Source organism: Orcinus orca, chromosome 9 (assembly GCF_937001465.1).
Source record: "Orcinus orca chromosome 9, mOrcOrc1.1, whole genome shotgun sequence".
Taxonomy (NCBI): Eukaryota; Metazoa; Chordata; class Mammalia; order Artiodactyla; family Delphinidae; genus Orcinus; species Orcinus orca.
Genome location: NC_064567.1, coordinates 23,675,076 through 23,690,766, shown reverse-complemented (window position 1 = coordinate 23,690,766; position 15,691 = coordinate 23,675,076). Strand labels below are relative to the sequence as shown.

General features: G+C 59.2%; 1 protein-coding gene across 1 annotated transcript in view; it reads left to right on the top strand.

Annotated features, from left to right (window-relative positions):
* The window catches only part of SND1 (staphylococcal nuclease and tudor domain containing 1), a 418,878-nt gene extending 403,434 nt beyond the window's left edge, over window positions 1-15,444 (top strand). The window contains exons 17-24 of the mRNA XM_004265475.3: window positions 1,141-1,329; window positions 6,421-6,562; window positions 9,885-10,008; window positions 10,909-10,978; window positions 12,012-12,125; window positions 12,896-13,099; window positions 14,694-14,738; window positions 14,846-15,444. Of these exons, the coding sequence (XP_004265523.1) occupies window positions 1,141-1,329; window positions 6,421-6,562; window positions 9,885-10,008; window positions 10,909-10,978; window positions 12,012-12,125; window positions 12,896-13,099; window positions 14,694-14,738; window positions 14,846-14,911 (954 nt within the window). The 3' untranslated portion in view covers window positions 14,912-15,444. The remainder of the gene's footprint in view (window positions 1-1,140; window positions 1,330-6,420; window positions 6,563-9,884; window positions 10,009-10,908; window positions 10,979-12,011; window positions 12,126-12,895; window positions 13,100-14,693; window positions 14,739-14,845) is intronic.
* Window positions 15,445-15,691: the final 247 nt, after the last annotated feature.

Below are 15,691 nucleotides of genomic sequence, written 5' to 3'. Positions count from 1 at the left end.
ATTTAAATTAATACAAGTTTTTACGTTTGTCAGCAAAGGCTTTTACAGGCCCCTTTAGCAGGAGAAGAAAGAGGTTGGGAGAGGATCAAAGAAGGAATTCCTCGTGGGCCATTGCCTTCGTGAGGCGGGAGCAGAGTCCATGCCGGCTCTGGGGTCCTGGGTCTTGGGGAAGTCCTCAGGGGAGGAGGCCCGGGAGCCCTTGGGCTCTGCAGGGATCCTGCAGGGTCTGGGGATCAGCCATAGCTCTCTGCCCCGAGGTCTGGGCTGATGGTGGCGAGCACACCCTTCCAGTTACGCATTTTTAGGGATAACTTCCTGCTGGAATCACCCCCGAGCCGCCCCGCCCCGTGTGGTAGTGTACTTCCTGCCCACATCTCTCTGCTCACCCGTCCCCTTCCCTCCTCTCCTCACCTGGCTTTCATCCCACCTCTTTCATTACCTTCATTAAGCATTACTTCATTCAGCTCTTCCGGGAAGAACACAAGTTCCCCTGTCCTCGGGGATTGCCTTACTCCCCCAGGGCCTGTCCTCAGGGCAGAGCTGGGGTTCAGTGGGTGCTGAAGAAGAGTGGGATGTCCCCACAGCTATGGCCGCTGCCTGTCTCACCCCTGACCTTTATCTACATGCTTACACACACACACACACACACACACACACACACACACACACACACACACACACACACACACACACACACACACACACACACACACACACACACACACACACACACACACACACACACACACACACACACACACACACACACACACACACACACACACACACACACACACCCCTTGCTTAAGCTAAGGAGAGTGAAGTTTACCCTAGTAGCTCTCTGCCAAGAGGAAGGGGAGGGGATTTGAGAAGAGAGGGGAGTTTTGAAGTTGCTTTATCAGTGATGTATCTGTCAACAATGGTTCTGGGCTGCAAGAGGCTGAAAAGTATAGACCAGCTCACAGCACTCAAGTGAAGTGTTCTAAGAGCCTCCCACAAGCTCCTACTCTGCTTGACTCATCCTTGCAGCTACTTCTGTCCCATGGAGTGATGGTGGTGGCAGTGGCCCAGGGCCGCTCTCCTCCGCTGCCCACCCTGGGCCCCTGCTGCAGGCTGACGCTCCCTGTCTCTGCTCCCCAGGTGGAGGTGGAGGTGGAGGGCATGGACAAGGCTGGCAACTTCATCGGCTGGCTGCACATTGACAGCGCCAACCTGTCCGTCCTGCTGGTGGAGCACGCACTCTCCAAGGTCCACTTCACCGCTGAGCGCAGCTCCTACTACAAGTCCCTGCTGTCTGCCGAGGAGGCCGCCAAGCAGAAGAAAGAGAAGGTAGGCTGTGGAATTGGGCCTGGCCAGGGAGGAGGCGGCTGCCTCTCTCACCCTCCCCTCCACCCCCATGCACCAGCACCGCTGTCTCCATACGACAGACAGAAGCGGTTCTGTCACCCCTCAACTGAGTGACCCCGGTTGGCGTTGGTCTCAGACCCCATGTCAGGAACCGCACGCTGAGATGGCCCCGGACCCGCTCTGAGCACTCCCTGTTGGGCCAGCTCTGGTGGCCCTGGAGCAGGAAGCTGCCTGGAAGGTGACCTTGGAGCCCCTGGGCCGCAGGAGACCGGGAAGCCTTCCCTCCTGCACCCTGCCCTCTGGTGCTCTCAGAGAGGCCGTTGGCCTGCAGCCCACGTCTGAGTTTCCTTCACGTTGCCCTGCAGGGAAGCCCATTTTGGAAGCTGCCCCAGGAGATGCATAAAGCTGTTAGGACCCAGATTTACAGCCCATCAGTCTCTGCAGACACTGCATTGAGGAGACAAGGGGGGCGGGTCGCAAAGCAGCTTTTGGAAACAAATGGACGATTAGAGAACCCAGTGGTTTGGGTGATGGGAGCCGGGCTTCGCACGCCCTGCCCCCAGCCTGTCGCCACTGACTTACAGCCCAGCACCGATAATGGGGATAAATCAGCTGGCCACCAATGTGTCAGGGCTTCTCTGAGTTTGAGGAGGATTTCATGGGACGGCCATGCTGAGCCATAAATTTGTTCCAGGAATAAACGTTTCTTTCCCCATGGGGCAGCCACCTGGCTTACAACTCGCCTCTCAGAGCTGAGACCCAGACACCTGCCACAGGGAGTCGGGGCTTTGGGGCCCAGAAGGCCCCTCGGCCTCGCCCCCACTCCGGCTCTTCCCACCTGTCCTCTGAGAGAGGACACATCACTTCCCCCAGGGGCCCGGTCCGGGACCCCCTCTTGGATCTCTGTGTATGTCTTATTCCCATCCCCTAGAGATTAGGGCAGGTGACCGATCCTACTGGAGGCTGAAGGACCCCGGGGAGAGGTGGCCCCAAAAGCCAAGACAGGTGACAGGGACTGTCCATGCTTTGGAGGCGTGAGCAGGCCACCATGGGGCCCCCAAGGAGATTTCCACCCTTCCTTGTCCCAGTTCTGCTCACATTAAACCCTCTGCCTAGACTGATGGGGAGGCAGACAGCCTTGGCTCCAGCAGAGGAGCCTCCTCTTGGAGTTCCTGTTTGTGGCAGCTGAACTTAAGTCTGCCACCTCCATGTCCTCTGCCCGCCGCATGGAAATGGAGGAGACGTGGTGCCGGGCCTCACGTGCAAAGGCTGAACGAGTTAGCAGCTGGGTGTCAGCGTGGCAAGCACCGGCCTCTAAGGCCCAGATTCTGAAAGCATCTTTGCCCCCCGGCCCTGCTCCTTGGCTACTCAGCACCTGAGCTGAGAAGCTGTCTCTTCAGATCTGAGTGATCTTCTCCCCTCTGAGAGTAGAGACCCCAGAGGGACCAAGGAGAGGACAGAGAAGGGAATCTGGCCAGAGATGGAGGGTGGTCCCTTGCTTAGGTGCTGAACTGGGCATCGCTGTTTACTATGCAGTGGATTTGTCTGAAAGAACCCAAGTCATCATTTCGTGGGTGCCACGTGATGGTGCTGAGGAGTAATTGCTAGGGATTAATTACTTACTCAGCTGCATGGTTTTATTCCGGTCCAATTAAAATGCGGCGCACCACCCTCAGGGTGGGGGCCTGCCTGCCTCCTCGGTCCCTCTCCTGCACATCTCAGCCTCTTCGAGGATCCCGGGGTGACCTCACATGACTTGCCTTATCCTGGTGGGGCCGGGACCCAGGAACAGTGTGGGCAGAGCCTTGCAGCGGCCCTCACAGTTAGCTGCACTCAGAGAAGTTGGTGGTCCTCTGGGGGACAGTAAACTATATATCTGAGGTGTCCCCAGGATCCCCAGCCTTGCCCCACTGGTGACCCCATGAGAGCTTCCTTAGCTGTCAAGAGACAGGCACATCTGGGGTTAAAAGATCATCGTGGTACCTATGAGCTGACTGAGGAAAGTAATACGGAGAGATTTTGTGAGACGAGGAGCAAGCAGAAGTCTTAGGTGGGTGTGATTATGTGCGTGTACATTTCTGAGCAGGTCTGTCTGGGGAAACCCCGCAGTGCTGTATTCCCAGCTCTGAGAATTTAGCTGCCTCCCTGCCAGGCCTAATTCCTCCCTGTGCCTTGCAGACGCCTCTCCTCATGAAGAGGCTAGTCAGGCCCTCCCCTTCCTCTGTAGGAGGCTGATGCAGGGCTCCCCTCTCCGCCTCCTTTAGGGATCCTGGGCAGGTCTGAGGACCAAAGAGGGAGCCGCAGGTGGCAGCTATCTGGACTGTTCCCCCATCGCCCCTCCCCCTTTGTGCCCCAGCAGGGCCCTTGACAGGGCTCTATTGGCCATTGGTTGGCCTTTACTGAGCTTGGCTTCCCCGCCGCGGGCTTGAAGGCCTCCACCCCACTGGCCCCATGCCAGCCCCACCTCCGGAGCCTCCTGAGCAGCGATATTAAACAGGATTTAGAAAGGAAAGCCTCCAGCCAGTGGAGCCTCGGTCCACACTGCCCATCGTTTGCCAGGAGGTGCACCCAGGGCTCCCCGGGGAGGAGGGAGGGCCAGGGGCAGGGTGAGGACAGGAGGGGAGACAGCCTCTACTCCTGACCTGGCCCCGGAATGCAAAAGCGATCTGAGCAGGACAGGAAATGGCGCGACGGAGCAGCATGTAGCAGAGGAGGGAGGGGCTTCCCTTGCCCACTGCCCACTTGTGTCTGTAGCCAGGGCCATGGAGGGGTCACAGAGGGTGTCTTGCCGATGTGTCTGTCCCCTCCCTGCCCAGGTTCTGCAGGGGGCAACAGAAGCCAGTGTGGGCAAAGCAGGCCCTGGTTCTAAGGGTGGGGACCTGGGCGGCCAAGCCCATCCAGTTGACTGACTGCTTCCCACCAGGAAGCCACACTGACCAGCTTGGGCAGGGACCCCGCACGGCTCCACGACTGAAGGGCCAAGCCCGTCCTGTCTTACAAGTGGAGCTCCTCCATCTGAGGAGGAGGCAGCAGTATACACCCCTGTGCTCCCCCCCTGCTGCCCCCGGAGCTGTGGGACACCGACAGGACTGGCCCGTTGCTGCCTCCTTGTAGGAGAGGGGCCTGAGGGCCAACCCGAGGCTTTGTTTGCATCATCTGTGACCTCTAGCCCGCTGCCCACCCTGCACCTGCCGGGGAAGATGCTCCGCCTCCTCTCTCCCAGGAGGAAACCTGATGCTGTCGCCTGAGGCACCTTTACTTGAGGAGCCGTTAGCAGTTTCTGCTCTCAGCCTGTCAGTCTGTTCCCAATTCATCCACGCGGAAGAAGAAGCCGGGTGGGGTTAGGATGGGGGCCCACGCAGGAGGCAGTACAGGGGCCCTGCCTCTCCAACCCGCTGTGTGCTGGGAAAGGAGGGAGCACGATGGGAGAGGGGACGGCCACTGACTTGGTCTGGAGCGGGTAGGGGCACTGAGTGCAGACAGATTGGAGGGTGGTGTGGTGGGAAAAGGGGGCAGAGGACAGACTGCCGGGTCAGGAGGGCCACTGCTGGGGAGGGGGCAGAAGTTTGGGCCCAGCTGATGTCTCTCCCATCCCTCTCTGCCACCCTCTGGCAGCCTCGCCCGGGCTCAGAAAGTCCCTGTTGCTTGTTCCATTTCTCGGGACCCTTGCCTCTCCTATGGAAGGACACACACTCGTGCCACATTAAAGGCAGGAGCATGGCCTCTGCGGGTGTGGGCCAAAGTGGTTCAGTAATTCCAGCCTTCCTGCCCTTCAGCTGCTTCCTGATGCCCCCCAGGAGTCCGCACGTTAGCTGCGTGATCATGTGGTCATACTCTGCCACCTCTTGCAAGGGAAGAAAAGGCGACTCAGAGAAGGCATGTGACTTGACAAGAGTCACACAGCAAAGTAAAGGGCAAAATGAAAAGACCAGAGTCCACATCTCGCCACCTACAACTTTCCCCATTGCTCAGTACTATCTTTTGTGTCCAGAGGCCCAGTCACTGCCAAAATTCCCCTTGAAGAGCTCTAGGGCCAGGCCGCCTGTGTTCAAATCCTGGTTCTGCTACATCTTGCAAGCCTGTGTGCCTCAGTTTCTTCATTTGTAAAAACAGGGGTAACGTTTACACCTTTTCAAACGGTTGTCGTGAGGATTAAATGAGCCAGTACCTGGATAACGTTTAGTGGGGTACCTAGTAAGCATGTAAGGTTTGGGCTAATATTTTATCACCACCCCACTCATTCCTGTGTGTGTGTCTGTGGGACCCTGTGTGTGGTCCAGTCCCCCGTACTCCCCCACCCCCTTTCCAGCGCTCAGATGGAGAGCCACCTCCCTCCCTTGCTATGACAGGCCTCACTACTGGGATAATCTCCTGGCCGCAGGATTGGATTTGACGTGCTGTCACCCCGAATCAGCTTCTGAGCCGCTACAGCCCTGACAGTGCAGGGCTAGGGGAGGGAGGGAGGGAGAGGGAAGGGTGGAGGGGTGTGGCCCAGCTTCTGAGCCGGGATCAGAGCAGCCTGCTAGAGGTGAGAACGGAGGCATCCTCGCACAGTGGCAGCCCTCGCCCCCGCGGCCCAGGGCTGTCACTTGGAGAGTCTCAGGAGCGCCTATGGCCCTGTGACAGTGGGAGGGCCTGGAGAGTTCAGAGTGACCCCCGCAGGGTGGTATGAGGGAGGGAGGGAGATGGGGACCCAGCACCACTCCAGCACCGAGGTTCTCACACACTGGTATGCGTGGGAATGGGAATTGCTGGGGGGACTTTGGTTTTGACTCCTTTTCCCTGGGACCCTGAGAGCACATCCTGATTTGGCAGGCTGGGGTGAGACCCAGGCACCTACGTTTTCAATAAGCTCCCCAGTTGCTTCTGATGCCTGTCAGAGCCGCTGGATGGGAAGTGCTCTCCCCATCCCCACCCAGGGGTAGGAGGGTTCCAGGGGCTCATCCTGTGGTGACATCACCTCCACACTCACTTCCCGGGGCAGTGATTCCCCCTGCCCAGAGCCCCTTTCCTGGCGCCCTTTCTGACTTCACTTCCTCGTGCCCTCCTCCCCTGTGCTGACGGCACACGCAGGTCTGGGCCCGCTATGAGGAGCAGCCCGTGGAGGAGGTGGCGCCCGTGCTGGAGGAGAAGGAGCGCTCGGCCAGCTACAAGCCAGTGTTTGTGACCGAGATCACCGACGACCTGCACTTCTACGTGCAGGATGTGGAGACGGGTGAGCGCACAGGCGCGGCCCCTCACGGCTGCTGCCATGATCTGGCCCGCCTCAGGGCCCCTCTGTTGAGTGGGAGGGAGGGACACAGCCCAGGGCTTCCGGGGGCCTCCCCAAAATAGCCTGCGGCTGCTGCCCACCTCCCGGGCCCGAGGTCGTTTTATCAGCTGCAAGTGAGCCCCGGAGCGGGCGAGGCTGAACAGGTCCTCTGAGGACCGGTGAGGTAACCAGTTTTGTCTGGGTGGTGCTCGGAGACTCTTAGGTAATTGTTTTAGTCCCAGACACCCCTGGCAGGGCTGTGCAGGAGGATTTGCAGCCCTCAACGTGTATCAGGAAGCAACGGACAGATTGTCTCTGTGTGGTCAGGAAGCACAAGCCGGCTCAGCTCAGTGCCTCTCCCCCTCAGCTTCCTTGGGAGGGGAGGAGGGGAAGCCTGGGCTCGTCTCTGCTGGGGTTTCTCCTTCTCCAGAGGTTGCCACAGCCCTGAGTGGTAGCCAGTTGCCACGGTAACTGGCGGTGCTCTAGGGGAAGTCATCCCCAGAAAGTCTTTCTGAAGGACCCTCCCTCTCCACCCTCTTCCTTCCTCCTACCCTCAAGCGCGGCGCACCGTGGCCAGGGTCCCCTCGGCAGAGACCTCAGGCTTCTGGAGGAGAGAGGGCAGTAGAGCCGGCTCTCACAGCAGCTGCGCTGGAGCCCCTCCAGCCCAGCTTCCCACCTTTACTCCCTTCACTCTCGCCATCCTGACCTCCCTCCTCTCATTGCCACCCTCTACAGGGAAACGTCTTAGTTGAGGTCAGAGGAAAAAGCTCTCAGAGCCAGCTCTCAGTCCACAGAGCCAGATCCTTACAGGGCGGAGGGGGCTGAAGGTGTCGGTGACACTGGACGCAGCCCCGTAGGTGGCAGGGTGCGGCTCTGCCCACCCTCCCCGGCCTCACCTCCAGGCCCGCTCCAGATGGTCAACAGCCTCGCCTCAGCCGCCTCCCCTCTAATGATATTTCCTAGGCAGGTACCTGCTTTTGTGGCAATGTCATTTCACCGGGAAAGACTGACCATCTCGAGCCCTGGGCTGGCTGTACTTGGGAGGGGAGCAAAGCCAGGCAGGGGCGGAGATGGAAATGATGAGCCCGAAGGATTCAGTTCTCTTGTGGCCAGCTGTAGTCCTGGTGAGAGGGGGCCCAGCCATTGCCTTGGGACTGAAGCCGGGAGGGGGCCTCCAGGCTGGGTGGTGGCCCAGGTAGGAAGGAGAGCTATTCCTAAGCACAGGAGCCAGCGAGAATGGCCCTTGGAGAGCTTGGGGAAAGGGAACTCAAAGAAGACCCTGCCCAGGGTACCCCGGCTCCCAGGCAGGCTCCACCTGGCCTCTGGGTCCTGCTGGGTAGACCTGCCTTGAGTAAGAACAGGCCCCGGAGTCTCCAGGAGACAGAGCTTGAGGGCTCAAGGCCTTTGCCCGCGTACTGGCTGTGATCTCAAGAGGCTTCCCATGCCAGCCCTGTACCCTGCCTGCCTGTCTCTGATTGCTCTCGGAAGCCAGGACTGCACTGAGTGGTAGCCAAGGCAGATAATAGGGAGAGAAGGAGAACTTGGGGGAAACCGTGTATTGTTGGAAGATTGGAGGAGCGAGTGAGGTGCTGTGTGGCACGCCACCTGGCTAGGTGTAGGCTCCAGAGAAAACCCTGCCTTCCATCAGATCCGTGAAAATGAACCTCAGCGTACACAGCCTCCCTCTCCTGAAACCTTTTACCCTTCTTGGAGGCAGGGACATCCTCTGGCCCTGTTTCCCTTCTCTTAATTAAAGCCTGCCTTCGGGAAGGATCTGGTGAAATGATGAACACATTGCCGTTGGCTCTAAATGACCAACCGGGCTCTGTGTAAGGACTTCCCAGAGGGCTTTGCCTGTTCGCAGAACTGTTGCCTTGGAGCAAAGTAATAATAATAATAATAATAAAAATAGACCAAGTATGGCAGGACCTTGTCTGTGTAGAGGTAGCTTCTTAGTCCCTGAAATTTTACTGTCTGGGCAAGGAACGCAGGAGAATGGAGGGTTTATTGCCGGGCGGGGGGGAGGGCAGTGCCTTCTGAAAAGTCCCTGAAACCGTCCTGTGAACACCGGCATCGGGACCCGAGAGTGTGGACAGCGTACACGCCTGCGGGCCCCTCTTCAGCACTGCAGTCATCAGGCACCCTGCACAGCCGGGGCTTTACTGGGTCTCTTGAGAGTAAGCAGAACCGAGTGAGCTATGGTCTGTGCCACGAAGGAGCTCCCAGTGTAGTGGCAGAAACGTAAACCAGACAGGGAATGGATAAGGCCCACTGTGACAAGCGTACCAACGGCCGTCACGTGTCAGGCCCCTGTAACCGAGTGGCCGGGGGCCCTGAGGATGGGGGGCGAGTCCTTCACCACCACCAGCCGCCCTCGCCTCAGAGAGGGAAGGGGGAGCAAAGGGCCTGCTGAGAGCTTGAGTCGGGCCCAGAGGGACACAAAGGAGAAGCCACTGGGGGCTGATGCTCCGCAGAGTAGGGGTGAGCGGCTGTGGCAGGAAGGAGCCGGGGGGGGGGGCACTGAGAAGACCTTGGGGGTTGCCACACCCAGTGAAAAACAGACCAGCAGCAGGGACCGATGACCCAGGGGCAGTGGTTCGGGAAAGACAAGGCAGGGAAGAGGTCTCCCTCCCCCCAAATGAGGAGGGCAGTGAGTTGGCGTGGGAGGGTGGGAACCCAGCCTGGCAGCACTTGGAGGTTCAGTTCAGCATGTGTCTCACGGGGCGCGTCAGGTCAGAGTGTCCACATTTGAATAGACTGAGACCGGGCCCTGCTGCCAGAATTGTTCCCCACCTTGCCCGGCGCAGATTCTGAGGCCCTTTCCTTGTCCAGGGTCGTATGGGGCCCATCCTTCAGCTCCACTTTTGCCCCCAGGAGACGTTGCAGAGAGTGGCTGCTGTCCGTCACCGCCTCTGTCGCCCAGGCCAGGGCCCGCCCTGGTAGGAATGGAGAAGGCTGGTTGGCCTTGGCCTTGCTTAGTGTCCACTCATTTCCTCTACCTCCTAAACCAGAGCCCAGGAACATTCCCTAGGGCGTCTCTGGCCATGGCCAGTAGATTGGAGAGCCGAGACTGGGAGACTGGGTGCCTCTAAGGCCTGAAGTGTCAGCAAGATACTGTGAAACCTCCTCGACCAGGGACCAAAGAGGACTTCCCTGTGGGACGGGGGCAAGCCAGTGCCACGGGCACCCTACAGCATTCCACATCCTGCCCACTCCCCAGCCCCATCTAGAGATGATACTCCAAGGCACATGGCACCCAGGTCTCACTCCCTGTACCTCCCCACAGGCACCCAGTTGGAGAAGCTGATGGAGAACATGCGCAATGACATCTCCAGCCACCCTCCCGTCGAGGGCTCCTATGCCCCCCGCCGGGGCGAATTCTGCATTGCCAAATTTGTAGACGGAGAATGGTAGGCCACCGGGACCCGAGCAGGGCAAAGAGTCTGAAGTAGGAGCAGCAGCAGTTCTGTCGCCAGGGCCCAGGCCTGCAGAGCCACTAGCCAGACTTCAGGCATTTGCCGCAGTGGCCGCTTCCACCGGGTGCTTGTTCCTCACCTCGGCTGCTCCCCGGAGCGGCCCTCTTTGTGGCCCACAGCCCGTTTGCGGCCTGCGCTTTAACCCGTGGTTTTTCTGCAGTCAGCCTCTGGCATAAAGAAGGGTCCCTCCTTCTCTCTCCTGGCCTACTCCTTTGGGGGAGCCCTGGCTGGCTGGAGCTCTCCAACACCCCCCTCACCCCACGTGGGAAAAGTGACGTCAGGGCGGGGCTAGGGGGTGGGGTGAGGGTGGAGGCTGGTGCTCAGTGAGCCCAGACCGGCCGCCACCCTCCACCCCAGCTGCCTGGGACATGAGCGGCAGCGCTCACAGGCTGCGAGAAGGTCACTTATGTCTGATCTACCAAGCGTGGGGCCCATGGCCTTCCCAGGGTGACGAGGTGATGTGGATGCGTTCCCCGCTGTGGCCTCCCAGGCAGATCCGCCGGCTAATTACAGCTGCTGGTAGTGTGCTGGGTTTAAACAGCAGGCATCAATCTAGTCATTAGTCTTGTCGCTTTGTGCCCCAAGGACACATGAATCTGCTCCACACGCTGCCCTCTCCCTCCTCTGCCCCCAGCTATGCTCTGATTCCATTAAAGGGTGGCCACAGCACCGGAGCTGTGGAGTCCGAGAACTGCCCTTTGTGGCACCCATGGGTGTTCACTCTGAGACCTGGGCAGGGAAATGCTGTGGCCCCTGCCCTGCCATCGCTGGCGCTCCAGGGAGACCAGCCTCCTCAGGGCTGTCCCTTGAGTTCTGCCCGCGATGCCATTGCAGGTACCGCGCCCGAGTGGAGAAAGTCGAGTCTCCTGCCAAAGTACACGTCTTCTACATCGACTATGGCAACGTGAGTGTGGGGGCCCGGAGGTGGACGAGTACGCGAGGGGCCCCCAGTGCCGCCAGGGACCCTTCCACACAGCAGGCCCCTAGGTCAAGTCCATCGGCTCTCCCCAAGGGCCCGCTGAGCTTTAGACTCCCTCCCTCCCTCCCTCCCTCCCTGGCAGGATGGTGAGTGTGTGGGCCTCTCTGCTGTTCCTCTAACAGGCCCGTGACCCCTGAGTGACTGGGCAAAACTGGCATCTCTGGTCCGAGGCCTGTGAGCACTGAGTGGTCCTCTGTCCAGACCCCAGCCCCAGCCCCGGTTCCTCTTCTGCCCAACGTCTCTGAAGAGTGGGTCCCTGGAGGCCCCTGGTCCACGTGCTCAGCTGGGTCCTTGTGTGCTGATCCCCAGCACATCCCAAACCCAGGCTTGCTGGGAAGGGGCTGGTAACCCTGGGAGAAATGTCCCTTGGGCTGGGCCTGGGAGCCTCCCAGCAGTAAGCAGGAGAGAACGCTGTCGTTCAGAGCCGCGCCGCTCCTGAGGACTAGTGTGGAAGGGCCGTTAATAGAAAGCCCAGGGCTGGGCCACGCTCCCACCTTACCACCCAGCAATACACAGAGGAAGGGGTCTTGCCAGGCTGGGGTTGCCCCACACACCTGAGCCAGAACCACTAGCAGGTGGGGTGCTGCCTGGACCCTCATCTTGGAGCGCTCTTCCAGCCAGGGCCCCCCCCCCCAGCCTGTGGGAAAGGGGTCAGGGAGCCCATGTCACAGAGGAAAGGTATTGAGGAAAAGTGGAGACAGTGATGAGAGTTGAGCTACCAGGTTGGGTATGCAGTAGGAGCCACCGGGTGTGCCACCAGCAGGCCCAGCTTCCCACCTCCCAGGCTTCGCGGACTGGGTGGGTCGTGTATGTGGCTACTCAGAAATGAGCCCTGGGGGATGGGGTGGGGGGTGGAGGCGCTGAGTTAGAATCCCTAGGGGCCTGGCCATGCGAGTTGTCCCCCAAGAGCAAGGGAGCTCCGAGTGTGTGATGCTGTGGCCTGGTGTGTCCTCTGCAGAGAGAGATCCTGCCGTCCTCCCGCTTGGGCACCCTGCCACCTGCCTTCAGCACTCGCGTGCTGCCAGCTCAAGCCACGGAGTATGCCTTCGCCTTCATCCAGGTGCCCCAAGACGTGAGTCTCCACGCCTTCCTTCCCCAGCGGGGACTGTGCCATGACGCTCAGACACTGCTGCAGTCCCAGCACGTATCTGCACGAAGAAACCCAGCCCCGTCCCGGATCCCACCCCTCCCTCACCCTGGCCCCCTCTCACGGGGCTGAGCCCCCGGCGCGTCCCTGGTTAGTGGCCACTGTCTCTAGCGTCTTGCGCTCTCGGCTGCGGTGGTCTCCCAGCACTCCTTCCAGGCTCAGATGATGCCGCCAGAAGTAACTGCCCCCAAACAGCTCTGAGCGTGTCACACCTCTGCCGGAAATCCTCCACTGAGGTCCCACTGGCTGATGGGAGGAGTAGAAACAATGGTGATGGTCTGTTAGTCACGGGGGAGAGGGGTGTGGCCAAGGAGGTTGAGGGAAGGTGGCGTCAGAGCCTCTGAGCTGGCTCTTGAGAAACGGGGGGCCTGGTGGGCCAGGGCACGTTGGGCGAAGACTGGTCCAGCAACCGCAGCCGGGTGTTGGGGGCCCTGCGGGCAGCAGCAGGAGATGTCGGGCCCTGTCTGCCTGGGCAGGGAGGTTATTCTTCCTGTTGTAGGCGGGAGGGGCTGTGGGAAAGGGGGCCCTCCACGTCCAGAGCCTGTTTCCTCCCTCACTGGGGTCTAAGCGGGGAGTGAGGTAATGCTGGTACGTGCTGGGCAGACCTCCTTGAAGTCCATGAACGGGACCTGGGCCCTCACGGCTCGTGGCTGGCGCTCGCCTCTCACGCTGACCGGGGTGTGTCCCTGCCGCAGGAGGATGCTCGAACAGACGCCGTGGACAGCGTGGTGCGGGACATCCAGAACACGCAGTGCCTGCTCAACGTGGAGCACCTGAGCGCCGGCTGTCCCCATGTCACCTTGCAGTTTGCCGACTCCAAGGGGGACGTGGGGCTGGGCTTGGTGAAGGAGGGATTGGTCATGGTGGAGGTGCGCAAGGAGAAACAGTTCCAGAAGGTGGTACGTGCTGCGGATGCGGGGTGTCCCTCGCGCCTCCCACCGCTGTCATGGGGGGACTGGGAGGGGACTGCACCGGGAGCCAGAGGGGGAGTGGGGCACCCACCGTCTTGCTGCTCCTGTTGGGGAAAGATAATGGATTTGGGTTCGTTGGGGTTTAAAATTTTAAAAGCTAATTACATCCCAAATTAATTGGCTGCTGGTTCGGCTGAAAACACAGCTGCAAACTGGAGCGGAAAGTTTGCCTTTGCCCGTACCCCCGGTGACAGGCTAGGAAGCTCTGCCAGGGGTGGCATGGAGAAGGTCACAGCCTGTTGTGCTGTCTCCCGTCCTCACCTGCTCCTCTCCCAGTCCATAACCAGCTCCCAGCACCCAGCGCCACTCTGCCACGACACCCCTCCAGCCTGTTTGGAGAGGCGCAGGGCTTAGAGCTGGGCCTGAGCCCCACCTCCCTCGCTCATGAGACATCTGGCCCTAGAGATCAGCCTTTGGAAGCCTGAGTCTCCCATTCATGACGTGAGGAGAGCACAGACAGCCCGGCTGCTCGATAGGGTGGGCCACGAGGATCGGGGGCTGACACCTGGGAAACCTCCTTGCACTTGCTCATTTGTTGATCACGAGGGCCAGGCCTCTCCCGCTCGGCCCCGTTCCCATCCCAGTTTCCCCCAGCCTCTCCCTACGACACACCAGCCTCGAGGGACGGGCCAGGCCGGTGGGAAGCTCGTGCCCTTCTGCAGCGCCCAGCTCCCCCTCACTCCTGAGTGGAGGGACACGAGCAGCAGGGTTGAAACCAGTGTTCTTTTCTCTCCACTGTGGCCTTGATTCCCCTTCTCCCCTGTCTTTTGCCTTTCCTCTCTCCCCACATAATGATTGGTGGTTTGTGGATCCATGGCTCTGGTTCTGCAAGTTGATTAACTCATTTGGAACAAGACCTCAGTGTGAGTCACTTCTGTGCCTCATCTGGACAGGAGGGACCTGACCCTAGTCTTCCCCCCAGTTTCCTAGGTCACTCCTAGGAGTTAGCTTAAGTTTCCCTATAAAATTGGAGCTCCCAGTGTCCGCCATATGAAGCTACCCACAACGTCGCTGGTGTCTAGAAACACCTAATGTGTTCATTCGTTCACTTACTCGTTCTTTCAGTAAATGTTTACTGAGGACCGACAGATCTCAGTGAACAAGAGACAACATTCCATGGAGCTTACATTCAAGCATGAGGAGACAAAAAGGAAAATAAATACAATAAGTCAACAAAATTAAATGTTAGACGATAAGTGCAATGGAAAAAGGGAAAGTAGAAGTAAAGAAAGGGTCTCAGGAATATGTCGGAGGGAGTGGTGGTGATTTTAAATGGGGTCATTTGAGGCCTCCTTAAGAAGGCGATACTTGACCACAGACGTGAAGGGGCAGGATAGGTAGCCAGGTGGACAGGAAGGGGAAGCGTGTTTCAGACGGGTGAAACAGCCAGCATGGAGAGTCGAGAAACAGCTAGGAGACTGTGACTCTGCACTTGGATTTTACGTGGAGGGACCCGATGAGCAGGGGAGTGACATGACCTGGGCCTCACCCTGAGCACCCCTTTGTCCTCTTGTCCCGCCAGATCACAGAATACCTGAACGCCCAGGAGTCGGCCAAGAGCGCCAGGGTGAGTTTTTGCCTCAGGAGCCCCAGAGGGTGCTGAGAGAGGGGCTTGGCCGTTTGGGTCCCAGCAGGTCCCACCTCCCTGAAGAGCCATTTTCTGTTTCCTCGCAGCTGAACCTGTGGCGCTATGGAGACTTCCGAGCCGATGACGCAGATGAGTTTGGCTACAGCCGCTAAGGAGGGAATCGGGTCTGGCCCCCATCACCGCTCACGCCAGTACCTCTTCCTCTGCCGGGAGGGGGTTTTCAGCTCCAGACCTCAAATGGGGGGCATAGATTGGGTCCAGCTTTGCTTCAGTGTATGGGAATGTCTTGTAGGGTGGCATCTGGGCTGGGGGTGGGGGAGCCCAAGGCTTTCAGGGGACAGGCCACTGTCTTCTGCGAGGACAGGCACTGCCAGCCACTGTCTCTCCCAGCTGATTTTGTTTCTCTTTAGGGGTTTGTTTTCTAAAACTTGTCCTCAGATCAGGAAGAAACATGAAAGACTTTGTCCTATGGAGGGCATGATCCTGGCAGCCAAGGCCAGCTGGCACCCCACTTCTATCCCAGACTCCCCTTTTCCCCAGCTCTCTGTCCAGCTGTTGATTATGTGATTTCTCTGATACGTCCATTCTCAAATGCCAGCGTGTCCACGTCTGCCCCTTTGCCAGCCCTCCCCATTTCTGTATTTAAAGCTTTTGAGGCCCAATAAAATAGTACATGCTGTCTGCAGCCCTTATTGGTCATGGTGGAGGCCAGAGCCCAGCGTTTCGTCAGCCCCAGGCTGCAGGAGACCTGGGCACTTGAATGACCCCTGAAGTCTAGTCCATATGCCTGGCCACACCCCCTAGAAACATAGCCAGTCGTGGGAAGCAGGGCAGGCCTTCAGAGCTCCAAGCAACTCCTGGGGCCTGGTGGGCGTGCCTGACACCATGGCCATCATGCAGAAGGCTGGGGATCTTCTCTTTTGACTCATCTG